This window comes from Panthera leo, chromosome D3, assembly GCF_018350215.1.
Source record: "Panthera leo isolate Ple1 chromosome D3, P.leo_Ple1_pat1.1, whole genome shotgun sequence".
NCBI classification, from domain to species: domain Eukaryota; kingdom Metazoa; phylum Chordata; class Mammalia; order Carnivora; family Felidae; genus Panthera; species Panthera leo.
In genome coordinates, this window is record NC_056690.1 from 73,672,139 (window position 1) to 73,686,080 (window position 13,942).

General features: G+C 38.6%; 1 protein-coding gene across 1 annotated transcript; it reads left to right on the forward strand.

Moving 5' to 3' along the window:
- The first annotated feature begins 635 nt into the window (after positions 1–635).
- On the forward strand, positions 636–4,547 carry LOC122203151 (dynactin-associated protein-like). Its single transcript, XM_042909707.1, has 3 exons — positions 636–692; positions 3,180–3,260; positions 4,032–4,547. The coding sequence occupies exons 1-3, from the start codon at positions 636–638 to the stop codon at positions 4,359–4,361; spliced, it is 468 nt and encodes a 155-aa protein (XP_042765641.1). The 3' UTR covers positions 4,362–4,547.
- The last annotated feature ends 9,395 nt before the right edge of the window (positions 4,548–13,942 follow it).

Sequence of the window (13,942 nt, forward strand, 5' to 3'; positions counted from 1 at the left end):
TTCCTATTTTTATCTGTATTTTTAGTAAAACCATTTTGGTAAGTTTTTAGTTCCTGTTTCCATCTCAGTTTAGCCACTGACTTCAACAGCACAGCACATTTTACTCAACAACCACCTAAATCTATCATGATCCCCTAATCTCCATATTGTCTTATTTCTGGAAAGTTTTGAAATTAGTCATTACCATAATCCCTCTGCTTAGCTACAGAATATTCTGCAATACTCATTACCAAGGAGTGGCTTTGTGGGTTTTTTTTTTTTTTAGAAACAAAAACTAAATTCCTAACCCATGAGAAATCAAGTTTCAGTGATTTTAAATGAATTATGTGAAATAAAGAGGACAAAGGTTTATATCTCCTCCAGAATCTTAGAGTCATTCTGATAGTTGGGATAATTTTCTGTGTGTTCTGTTTTTGAAGGGAGCAAACTTTTCTATTTATTTTTCCTCAGCAAGTATAAATTGCATACTTTCGGGTTGAATTAGGAAATTCTTTTCAGAAAATAGCTATTGTTTTACATAACCCAGATTGAATACAGTTATTAGTTTAACATAAATCCAGGATTTCCCAAGTTCTCATCCACAAAGTGAGCATAGACATTTTGAGGGTTGTATTTGAGACCCCAGCACCCTCAGAATGGATGGGGAACGACGACATCATGTTGTGGATATTGAGCAAACCTCAACAGAGCTGGTGAGTACCAATACCTTTTAATGGCTTTCATGTCTAATAATCTTGTTTGCAACATTTAACATTTAACCTTCCAAGAAAGTTCAGTTGCATTGTTTCTGATTTTGCTCTTACAGGATGAATGGAATCTAGGACGTTATTACCAGAAATCACGAGGGTTGAGGCTGTTTTTAACATGCCAGATAGTGCTTTCACATCATTTAGGAATTGTGTATTAGACTTTGCTTAAATTTAGATATTTTGTCTAAATTTTGGCACTTATATATAAGGTACCAGTAGATAGAGTTATTAGTAAATTATTTGAAGTGTTTATAGCAAATATTGATTATTTTTTATTTTAGTTTATTTATTATGAATATTATTGTATATTTTAATCTAATGAAAATATTTATTCTCATTGGCCTACTTGCATTTAAAATAGTAATTTATGGAAAATGTCTCATTGGGAAGCTTATGCTGCAAATGTGTTACTCTAGTAATATAAAAATCATATTTCTTAGAAAGTGTATGGAGTCTCATTCGTTGTTCAAACAAATCTGTTCATTTTACACAGGAGGAATTGAAACATTAAGAGTCCAGCTAGCTAGTGGCAGAGTTAGAAATAGAACTCAGATTTCTCACATATAATCTCATTATAAGAAACTACTTTTCAGAAATCTTGACTACTATTATGTTCATAATAAGGAAAAATGAATTTTAAATCAACTTGAGGTTGTAGAACCAAGAGACCAATCAGAAAAAATAAATACAAAGGTAAGATTTGATAAGAGTTGTTTTGCCACTTGAAGGTTTTACTTGTGAAGGTTTTACAGTTTCAGCATTCAACAGCTAGACCATTGGAAACGTATTTTACAGGATGCCTCATACTTCAGGGAAGCTACCAAGTGTCATCGCTTTAATATCATATATACATCACTTTATTTCCCTCCCCTTTTAATTTACGTTAAGTATGAGTTATGGTATTTCCCCACATGCTAAAATCTATGCAATTTATTCCATTAAGTCAAATGATTAGATAATCATGCTAAACCCATGCTAAACAGTAAAACTGACTTCTGAGACAGTGAAAAGGAATGTTTGGATTTTCCATTTTTTACCAATCTGACAATCTATAACTTCTTAGATTCCCCAGCATGATGGGTAGAAAAAAATTTTTTTACAATTACCATATGAGTTTATTTGCTAATTTTAGAGAATTTGGGAAATATAGAGAATAAAAAAGAAAACAGAACAATATCACCCATGATTCCTCCTAGAAAAAACTCACTGCTAATATTTTGTTTCTTGTCCCCTCTCCCATCCAATCTAATTTTATTCTTTTGGTTACTTTATTTTGCCACATGAAATTTTTGTTAATTTTCTTGTTTTTCCTCAAAAAAATCCCATAAAGATATTAATTAAAATTCTGGAGAATTAATTAAAATTCAGCTTATACTGCTGAAGCTTTTTTTATTATTATTTTTAATGTTTATTTTTAGAGAGAGACAGAGCGTGAGCAGGGAAGGGGCAGAGAGACAGGCAGACATAGAATCTGAAGCAGGCTCTAGGCTCTGAGCTGGGTTTGAACTCACAAACTGAGAGATCATGACCTGAGCCAAAGTTGGACGCTTAACCAACTGAATCGCCCAGGTGCCTCTGAAGCTTTTTATAAGAGGACATTTACCCAAATTGTCTTTTTGCTTCCCAATAAAATTTTGTGGTTTTCTTTATGTAAGTCATATGGCATTTGATATGCTTAGCCATTTTAAATTGCTTTATTACACGAATAGTGGTTGCTAATACATGTACACACACGCACACGCACACACAAAACAAGTGCTGTTACATATATTTTTCATAGTTTTATAATGAGCCAACGTGATGAGTTCTTATTACTTTTGAGATGTTGTATGGTTGATTATTTGAGATTCTGTTTGTAGACAATCATATCATGTACAAATAATGTTAATTTTATCTTCACATTTCTCTTAGTCATACATATCGATGAGAACTTCTAGAAAAACATTACCTGATATTGGTGGTAGGAGACATTTTTTCACTTCTCCTGACTTCAGAGGAATGTGCCTGATGCTTTACCATTAAATATGATGTTTGTTACTCATTATTTTGAGGAAAACATTCCTTGTTGCATTTGGAAATTACTATTTTATGTTTAGATTTTTGAGATTTGCATTGTTTGTCTGCTTTCCTCAGGATTGTCGAAATTTATTAAAATGATCCTTGGGCATCTATTGAATCGATCATTTTATTTTTCTTCATTGATCATTTGATGTGAAAAATGTATTTGTACAATTCATATCATCAAACCATTTATTAGAGTTTCAGATTCTCCTAGAACTTGGTTGGTTCTTCATTTAATACATATTGGACTCACATCATTTATATGTGCTTCATTTGTTTATGTTCCTGGATAAAATAAACTTTCTTCATCTTTAACAATAAGAGTTATTTGTTTGTTTGCTTGTTAATTTAAAAATTCTTTCTCTGCAGTTGCCCAGAAATCCATACTGTTTGAATGAAGGAAGACAGTGTGGTTGTACATTGCCCAATGTGACCCTCCAGCCACAGTGGGTAAGATTTAGGGCCTAGGGGAAGGGGGATCTTCAGTAGTCCTGAGGAACACTGGTGAAATGGGGCAGGCAGGCCCTACTCTGCAGACTCTTCTGGGATCTCCTGTCGCCTCACTGTCCCCATGTCCTTTGGCTACTCTGCACTTCTCCGTGCTGCCACTCCACAAGCTCCTGGCGACACCTGGGACTCATGGCCCCCAATAGTTTATTAGGGCTCCCTTCTATTCCTTTAAGACCCTGCACCATACCAGAGTTAATAAGTTTTGTATTTTGATGTCTTTCCAAGCTCAATGAGAGTCCTCTTATGTATGTTTAAGAGATAAAAATGTAATTAAAAATTTTTTTTGTAATTATAAAATTTCAACACGTGATATGAAAATAGGAGATCACAAACAATGAGCAAAAGAATACCTGCCATTGTCCATCAGTCAAAGGTAACTTTGAGTGATGTAAAATAACTTGAGTAGCTGATAATTACTTAACAGTGATTTGAGATAATGCCTTATTGCTTTAGTACAAAGGAGTAACTTAGAAGGGACATTTTGTCCTCATGGACTTGAAAACAAGGGCTTTGTGTGTGTGTGTGTGTGTGTGTGTGTGTGTGTGTGTGTGAGAGAGAGAGAGAGAGAGAGAGAGAGAAGGAATGAGAGAAAGAGACAGCCAAGAGACAGCTGATAAACTACTTTAAATTATAGCATGTGGAGTAATTGAAATCAATTACCTAAGTCACTTCTATGTAATTTGCTGAAATATTTTTCATACTTCATTGCAGGTTACAGCAAAACCGTGGTCACTCTGGAAAACATTTCTGGTGTGTCTCTTGGCCTGTCTAATTGCCACAACCCTTGTTATTCTGGTCTTATATTTTGTCCACTTTGGCAAGCACACCAACAGTACCACTATCATCATTCATGCAGATGGAAAGTCGAATCGTGTCACCTGCATCCCTGATTCTACCCCATCTCCTACCTCATCAACCCTGCCTGGATCTTCTACCCCTGCGGCCACCCAAAGCTCCTCTGCCAAGGTGTCTCCATCCTCCATGGAGACAACTGAAATAACAACACTGGACCATGAAGTTATCATTGAAGAGAACTTTTGAGCCCTTAGCTCTCCTCAAGCCAGACCAACACCTTTACCCCAAAGGAGGCATGTCCAGGTGTTCTCTCTTCCTGCCAATGGGTTGCAAAGCATTTGGCTTCATGAGAGCTTGCTCCTCCCCCTCCCCTCATTTGCTATCTTCCCATATGGTAATGACTCAGTCTTGGGCCCTCCAGTGTTCAAATGATTGGAAAACATTTTTTTTTTCAACTGAGGCTGATTGATTCATTCAGGCTGGGGCCCAGTGTTTTCTTTCCATCCCTCCCATATGACCAACTTTATTCTTCACAAATAGTGGTTTCAACTGCTGAAGAGGCTGCCAGGAGGATGCTGCTCTACTTAGATCTCTGCCTGTTGGTTCTGAAGCCAATATTTACCACCTAGCTATTGATTATTTTCTAATCTCATAACTTCCCTATTTTCAGCATTTATATTCCAGTAGGGAGAAGGAAATGCTCAACTAAAGTGGTTAATGAGTCGGGGGCCTGGGTGGCTCAGTTGGGTAAGCGTCCAACTCTTGGTTCAACTCACGTCATGAGCTCACAGTTCATGGGTTCAAGCCCCACATCAAGCTCTGTCTGACAGCACAGAGCCTGCTTAGGTTTCTCTCTCTCCCTCTCCCTGCCCTTTCCCTGCTCGCTCTCTTTCTCTCTCAAAACAAATAAATAAACTTAAAAAACTAAAGTGGTTAATGAGCAAGAGTTTTTAAATATCTATTGGTCACTACAGAAGCATTTCTCTTGGGAAATTCAGAAAAGAAGTCAGTGAAGTTAGGAATAATCAAGGAAGATTTTGGAGAAGGACTAAAAGTTGAAAAAGGATGAAAATTTGGACTTACATAGAGATCATTAAATAGAAAATGAGAGGGTTAAGGGGGTTTAATAGATTTAAAATCAAAAGCACACTTAGGAACACTTCAAATGTGACAAGTGATGTATTTTATATTTGTGAAGTTTCACTGATACTGTCAATATTATTTTCCATATTTGATATTTTGCTTAGTCTCCAAACCCTACTATAAACTATTGCTTACAAAATTTGTATTTTGTACTACAAGTTTGAGGGCACATTGCTTGTAATTTGCTATGAAACACAAGACTTATTCAATGTTATTTATATTCTGAGTGTTTAATACTCACTGAAAGCATACATTTTTCATTCTGGGAAAGATTTTAGAGTTAAATTAACCTGCCCATTCCACCCCCAACCTCCAAACTCTACAAAAATGGAAGAGTGTTCCAGACAAGGGGGCTCCTACCCAAAGACTCAGCCCTATAGCCTATACCCAAGCCACTAAAGACTTGGTATCCAGCTTCCAACTTCTGCTTGTCTTTTGTGCACCATTAAAAGTTCTAAAAGCATTGTTTTGTTTTCCTAAAGCAAAAGACTTTGTGTTCTCTATCATTCTAGGTTGAGTTGCCGCAGGCAACAATAAGTCATGTAAATTAGCATGACTTTGAGGCCTTACTGAGTAATTAGACTCCACAAAAGAAAGATCAGAAATACAGTCATTCCTTACAAAATTGTTATATATGGACAACAGTATTATTTTTCAGACACCAAGAAATGTAAAAATTTGAGTCTTTATTTATTTATTTATTTATTTATTTATTTATTTATTTAATGTTTATTAACTTTTGAGAGAGAGACAGAGAAGGAGACACAGCATCTGAAGCAGGCTCCAGAGCTGTCATTGCAGAGCCCGATACAGGGCTCGAACCCATGAACTACGAGATCATGATCTGAGCCAAGCTCCAATGCTTAACCAACTGAGCCACCCAGGTGACCCCAAATTTGAGTCTTTAAAGAATATATATTTTTTATACCACAAATATCACTTGATAATACAATTCAAGAATGATGAAAGTCAGGATGCCTGGGTGGCTCAGTCAGTTAAGAATCTAACTCTTGATTTTGTCTTGGGTCATGATCTCATGGTGGTGAGACTGAGCAGGATGATGGCACAGAGCCTGCTTGGGATTCTCCCTCTCCCTCTCTCTCTCTCTCTCTGCCCCTCCCCTGCTCTCTATCTCTTCCTCTGTTTAACAGAAAAAAGAAAAAAAAATGATGAAAGTTGTTATATAAATTTTAGAAAAAAAATCCTAAAGCTCTAGATAAGATTAATAAACATAAGGGAGTAAGTGTGCATGCATTTTCCCCCAGGCAATCTTAACCCAAGTCATTTCTATTGCATTTTTTATTTAAAAGCTTATGAAGAAGAAAGACTAAAAGCACTAGGTTTAAATGTGCTTTCTGATATGACTTAAACTTTTTGATATAAAAGTTAAAAAAGTTTTTTTAAAAAGACCTAAAATAAATTTACTGCTAACTAAAAAAAAAAAAAAAAAGTTTTGTATTCTAAAAGACATGCTAAGTTGTAATAAGAGCTGTTGTTTACTTCCCTTACTTTTAGAGATAATACAGAATGCAGTATGGTAATATGGAAAGGATAGCTTCTTTACGTTTAAGGAGAATCTTAGCAATGGATTTCTCATGTTAAATATTGGGGTGGAGGATATTGCAATTAAAGTTATCTGAGATCATTAGATTTCTGGGCTTGTGACTAATGATGTGAATGAACTCTTAGGTTCTTGTTTTTTGCTTTAGACTTTCAGTTTTAAAAAGTTTAATAAAATATTAAAATAGTAAACAGAGTTGTGGGAAATATCTTCACAAATTAAAATACACATCTCGAACAAAAATTTTACAAAGTACTATGAAAATACTAAGTGCGCATAGTCAATAAATAAGTAATCACCCAGTTTTAGTGGTTTATTCAACAAATATTAAAACCATATAGAAGTCTAATATTTATTATTTCAAAAATTTATTCACCACACTTGGTCGATTGTGACGTATTTTATTTTAAAAAAATTTTTAATGTTTAATTATATTTTAGAAAGAGAGAGAGACAGAGAGTGTGTGTGAGCAGTGGAGTGACAGAGAGAGCGGGAGACACAGAATCTGAAGCAGGGTCCAGGCTCTGAGCTGTCAGCATGGAGCCCAATGTGGGGCTCGAACCCACAAACTGTGAGATCATTACCTGAGCCGATGTCGGACGCCCAACCGACTGAGCCACCCAGGTGCCCCTATCGTGACATATTTTAAATTAGTCAGGAAGCTTCTCGATATAAAACTTCTGTGCATAGACTTTTGTGAGAGTATCATTTGTTCTTAAATGCAAAGTAACTTTATGTAGGATTAAATGTTAAGCTTTCAAATATGCTTCACTAAATTAGAGTGTAATTAACTGCTTTAGAAGCTTTACTGGAATATGTCCTAATGGGCATTTTCTTCCCCCCAAAGCCCATTTATCTATACTGAAAATCTGTTGTAATAGGTAGCCCTGCTCTATGATGACATCCACAGTATTTTAGGGAAGCCTTTCAACAGGTACACTATTTAAGCCAGTCACTCTGATATTGTGCAGTTTCAAAAGACTTTGAATTTTGGAACTATAGTTCCGTCTGACTCCATCTTTGGCCTTCCATCTTGTTCTGGCCTGTTCAGTGACTTCCCCTACGTGTTCCATGCCCTGTGGAAATTAAGGTATAACCTGCCTGGAATGTGGGAAGGCTTGTTCGGAGTTTGATCTTTCCTAAAGTGGCACACAGAAGGCTCCACTTTAGATAACCAGCAGAGAGCCTCTGGTGCACACAGAAGGTACCACTTTAGGTAACTACCCTGTGACCAACCCACCATGCCCCTTGCTCTATAAATAAACTCAGGATTAAGGGCTAGACTCGGTGGAGAACAGGGGTAGAAGATAGCTCTGCAGTTACAGTGAGTCATTTTCTGCCTGATTCCCCACTGTTGGTAAGTCACCTTGAATAAAACCCTGTAAATGGTATAGAGAGGTTTGCTTCAGTTTTCAGTCTCAGAGTGCCTTCTCTTTGGGCTACTGACCTTCCTCCACGTTCTAACAATGGGCAAGTCAGCCGGGAGACTGAAAACCAAAGCCTGGGTACAGGGGAAAGCCCATTGTTTGTGGGAGAAATCCCAGGTTGGCCAGCCACCCCCATGTGGTGCAACTTGCCAGGTTTTTGGAGCATTTCAGACCAGTGCAAACAGGAATGCACCCTATCCCCGCCCCCTGCCAGCCAAAAGCCCAAGGCATTGTTAGATATCATATCTGAAACAGTAGGGGTGGGAGGAGAGGAAGGAAATGGAGATGGGAAAGTGAATAAGCTATTGTGGTAGTAGTTTGGCCATTGATCTGTGCATTATTAGATGCCAGGGAAAAGGAATTACTAGTAAGGAGAGAATTGGAACAATCAGCGAAGTGTGTTTTTAGAAGTGAGGCTTTGGAAAAGGATATAGGAACCCCTGTTCCTCTAATATGGACATTATGTCCAAAAGAACCCAACAGCAGGAAGAATGCTTGGAAACTATGGCATTTAAGGTGGCAAAGATGCACGGGCACAGATTGTTGCACACTAAAGTGGGAACTGTATCCCAAGAGAAGTGGGACCCTAAATCATGCGATCTCTGAGATAATGACTCCTCTGATGAGTACCTATCATGGAGGAGCAAAACGATGTATGGGCACACCTTCTGATTCAAAGACCCAGGCCACTTGTGAGCCTGGGGATAAGAAGTTCCCACTAGTGAGAAAATAACTATGAGGGACTATTCTGCCGAATTAGTGGAGCTAACCAGCTGCTTTAAGCAAATGGGCTTGGAAGGGTTGGCTTCTTGGGTGTTATGACGGTGGGATACTGGGGGAGATATGTTAAGTGGGTTTGAGATGTCAAAATGGCCTCAGTCACTGCTCAACCTGCTTTGTGTCAAAGATGATGCAGGCATGGAGAATCTAGGTGCTTAGCTAATTTGATTGGATAAATACTAACATTACCATAACCTGGCTTAAATAAAGGGGATATTGCCCCTGCTCTTCACTATGCTGGACCTTTAAGGGAGAACTATAAGAAATTATAGGTGAACTAGGAATAAAACATGCCTTTGATGCCCAACATTTTAGAGGCCCAGGCAAAGAATTATTTCCCTCTGGTAGGAAAGACCATATCTTACAGTTAGCCCTGGGGCCATGGTAGGAGACTTTAGTATCTGTTCTTGCCCCTATGGTTAATTGGCCCATTGCTATAGTAGCTGTTATGATGGCTGACTAAATGAAACCGAAAGAATCTGTCCTGAGGGAATCAGGTTGAAAATGGGGAGAAACAAAGGATCCTGCCAATGATAAAATGGCGGAAAGGAGACCCACCAAGTTCCCTCATAAACAACTATGGCAAGATGTAATATCTGGAACGCAGAGGGAAAATATAGACAACCCAATCTAGTCTTGCCAAGCACATGGAAGGTGCTAAGGCAAAGCAGTTCACTCCCTTGAAGAAAGACTCAAAGCCAGGTGTGTCGCCAAGTGCCTCTCCGTTAATGGAGGAATTTCAGGGGTGGATACCCCCTACCCCACCCACCCTAGAGATACGGGGTTAGGCCAACATTGCCCTCTAGTGTGTGTGTCGGGGGGGACCCATGTTGAAGTGGCCGTTTATTGGTCTTGTGCTGATGGGCAGCCTGTACTTGCTCTGATAGATGCTAGAGCTAAATGCACACTTCTCTGTGGAAACCTCTCAAACTTTGGGGAGAGACAGTGAAGCCATTAATGTTAATGGGGGACAGATTATCAAGGTCAGACAAATTAGTCTTTATCTACAAATGGGCAGGCTTCCTTCCTGCTGTTTTTTAGTGCATATTTCCCCATTCCTGAGTAGAATTTGGGTGTAGATGTTTTCTAGGATCTGGATCTAATTACAAGAACAGGTGAACTTTGTTCTCTGTATTTAAAAGTCTTATGGTTGACAGCGGGTGGGGGGGGCACGGTGGGGGAGAGGGGAAAGTAGGTGATGGGCATGAGGAGGGCAGTTGTTGGGATAAGCACTGGGTGTTGTATGTGAGCGATGAATCACGGGAATCTACCCTCAAAACCAAGAGCACACTGTATATTAGCTAACTTGACAATAAATTATATTTAAAAACAGGTGAACTAGGTTACATACTCGAATAATGAAACCTGTCTTCAGGACTCCTGCAAAATGGGAGTCTATACAGTTGCTATCCCCTGGAAAGTAATAAAAACAATGTAAACTACCTGAGGGCCATAATGAGATAATCACCACCATTAGAGAATTAGAAAAGGTTAGGGTAGATCTGCTCAAAGCTCATTCAATAGTCAGGCTGGGCCTATAAAGAACTCTAATGGGACCTGGCAAATGACAATAGGTTCTAGGAACTCAGTAAAGTTACTCCACCCATCCAACCTACAGGTGCCTGATAGAGCCTTATTGTTAGGTCTTAATGGATACCATGAATTTTTCTATCATTATGTACTGGACCAAGCTAATGCCCTTTACGGCATTCCATTAGAACTCGAATCCCAAAACCAATCTGCTTTCATGTGGAACAGGAAACCATGAACCTTCCAGATGTTCCATAGTCACACCATTTGTCATAGGATGGTACCCAGAGATTTGGAAAAATGGATATTGTTAGAAGAGATGGTGCTTTATTATTCTATAGATGCTGTATTAACTTGTGATTTACCCTCCTTGTTTCCAGCAACTGCGGCATTACAAGTGTACTTAGGAGGTTGGAAGGTAAATACTGATAGAATCAAGGGCTAGGTCAATCAGTAATGTGCCCATGAGTCATGTGGTTAGGTAAGACCAAAGCAATGCCAGAGGCAGTCACTGATAAAATATAAGCCTTCCCAATCCCTGTAATGGCAAAAGAATTAAAAGCTTTGGTTGGTTTATTGGGTTCCTGGAGATCTTTTAGTCCTCGTCTAGCACAGATATTAACACCTTTATATGCCTTGGTTAAGAAAGGAAGCCAATGAGATTGGGGTACTAACCAACAAGAGGTTTTCTCAAAGGCAGAAATGGTAGTAAAACAAATACAGGCCCTGTGGGTATTATACCAAGTATCTTTTCTGACCATTGTGATATGAAACTAGAAACCAATAACTGGAAGAAGGTTGGAAAACTTATAAGCAGGGGGAAACTTAGCACACTACTGAACAATGGGTCGAAGAAAAAAATCAAAAGGGAAATAAAAATCTTAAAATAGAAACACAACACCTGAAAACCTATGGGATTCTGCAGAAGTTCTAAGAGGGAAGTTAATAGAATAAACTCCCAGAAAGCAGACAGATATCAAACAACCTAACTTTATACCTCAAGGAAACCCAGAAAGAATAAGCCCAAAGGTAGAAGGAAGTAAACAACAAGGATCTGAGCAGATATGTCACTGCCCCCCCCCCCCATGAAAATGAATCAACTACTTTAATTTTAGAGCATGAGCATGCGCAAGTAGGGGAGAGGGGCAGAGGAACAGGGAATCCCAAGCAGACGCCATGCTGAATGTGTAGCCAGATGCAGGGCTTGATCCCATGACCCTGGGGTCATGACCTGAGCTGAAATCAAGAGTCAATGCTCAACCGACTGAGCCACCTGGGCACCCCTGAATCAATTACTGATACATACCACATGAGGAATCTCAAAGTAATTATGCTGAGGGTAAGCAAACAGAAGAATACATACTATATGATTCCATTAGTAGAAACTTTCAGAAAACTTAAAGTAATCGTGAAGAAACAGACCATTGGTTGCCTAAGGACAAGAATTGGAGTGGGGAGACCTGGGATAAATCACAAAGGGGCATAAGGAAAATCTTGATGGTGATGGCTATGTTCATTATCTTGATTGTTGTGAGGTTTCCATGGGTTAAAATCTATCAAATTGTATGATGTAAGCATGTGCAATTTGTTGTAGGTCAGTTATACGTCAGTAGATCTACTTTAAAAAAGAGACCAGGGGTGCCTGGGTGGCTCAGTTGATTAAGTGTCCAACTTCAGCTCAGGTCATGATGTCACGATTTGTGAGTCTGAGTCCAGGTCGGGCTCTGTGCTGACAGCTCAGGGCCTGGAGCCTGCTTCAGATTCTGTGTGTGTGTGGGTGTGGGTGTGGGTGTCTTCCCCTCTCCTGCTTGTGCTCTTTCTCTCTCTCTCAAAAATAAACATTAAAAAGAAAAACAGTAAAACAGAAAGATGAATAAAACTAAGCTGGTTATTTGAAAAAATAAAAAAATAAAATTGTGAAACATTTAGCTACACAAACCAAGAAAGAGTCAACATTAGAAATTGAAGAGGAGACATGACAACTCCTACCACAACTCTAGAAAGATCAGAAGAGTTTACTGTGAACAAGTCTAAGCCAACAAATTAGATGATGTAGAAAAAATGGACAACTCCCTAGAGATCTATGACCTGCCAAGGCTGAGTCATGAAGAAACCAAAAATCCAAACAGATCAACAGGAGCAAGGTGAATAAATCAGTAATCAAAAACTTACTAGCTTCTAGAAAAGCCCAGGACCAGATGGTTTCACTGGTGAATTCTACCAAACATTTAAAGAAGAATTCATGCCAAGCCTTCTTAAAGTGTTTCAAAAAGTTGAGGAGGGAATATGCCCGACTCCTTTTACAAGGCTAGCATTACTCTGATACCAAAACCAGATAAGGACACTGCAAGAAAACAAAAGTATAGGCCAATATCCCTAATGAATGTAGGTACAAAAACTCTGACCAAAATATTAGCAAACTAAATTCAATCGCATATTAAAAGGATAATGATGATCAAACTAAAAGTCGTCTGCACAGCAAAGGAAACCATCAGCAAAATGCAATCTACAGAAGGGGAGAAAATATTTGCAAATCATATAATCTGATGAGGGGTTAATATCTAAAATCTCTAAGGAACTCACAACTTGATAAGAAAAAATATATACAATTTCAAAAGTGGGCAGAGGATGGGACACCTAGGTGGCTCAGTCTGCTAAGTGTCCAGCTCTTGATTTCAGCAGTTTGGGAGCTGGAGTCCTGCATCAGGCTCCATGCTAACAGTGCAGAGCCTGCTTGGGATTCTCTCTCTTTCCTTCTCTCTCTGCCCCTCCCCTGCTCACTTTCTCTTTTTCTCTCAAAATAAAAAAAAAAATGGGCAGAGGAATAAACATTTTTCCCAAGAAGACCTACAAATGGCCAAAAGGTCCATGAAAAGATACTCAAAATCTCTAATCAGGAATATGCAAATGAAAACCACAAGACCTCACCTCACACTGTTAGAATGGCTATCATCAAAAAGACAAAAGAACAAGTGTTGGCAAACCTGTGGACAAAGGGGAACCCTGTGCACTGGTAGGAATGCAAACTGGTGCAGCCCCTACGGCAGACGGTATGAAGGTTCCTGAAGAAATTGAAAAAAGAACTATTGTATGATCTGGCGATTGTGCTTCTGGTTATGTTTTGAAAGGAAATGAAAACACAATCTGAAAGAGATCTGTAGTCCCATGTTCAGTGCAGCCTTCTCCACAACAGTCAAGATATGGAAGCAACATAAGTGTCAACAGATGAATGGATAAAGATGTGGAAAAAAATTCAGCCACCAGAAATAGAAATTCTTCCATTTGTGAGGACATGGATGGAAGTTGAGGGCATTATGCTAAGTGAGATAAGCCTGAGAGTGAGAAATGCAGTATGATATCATTTATATGTGGGAAACTAAAAAAGC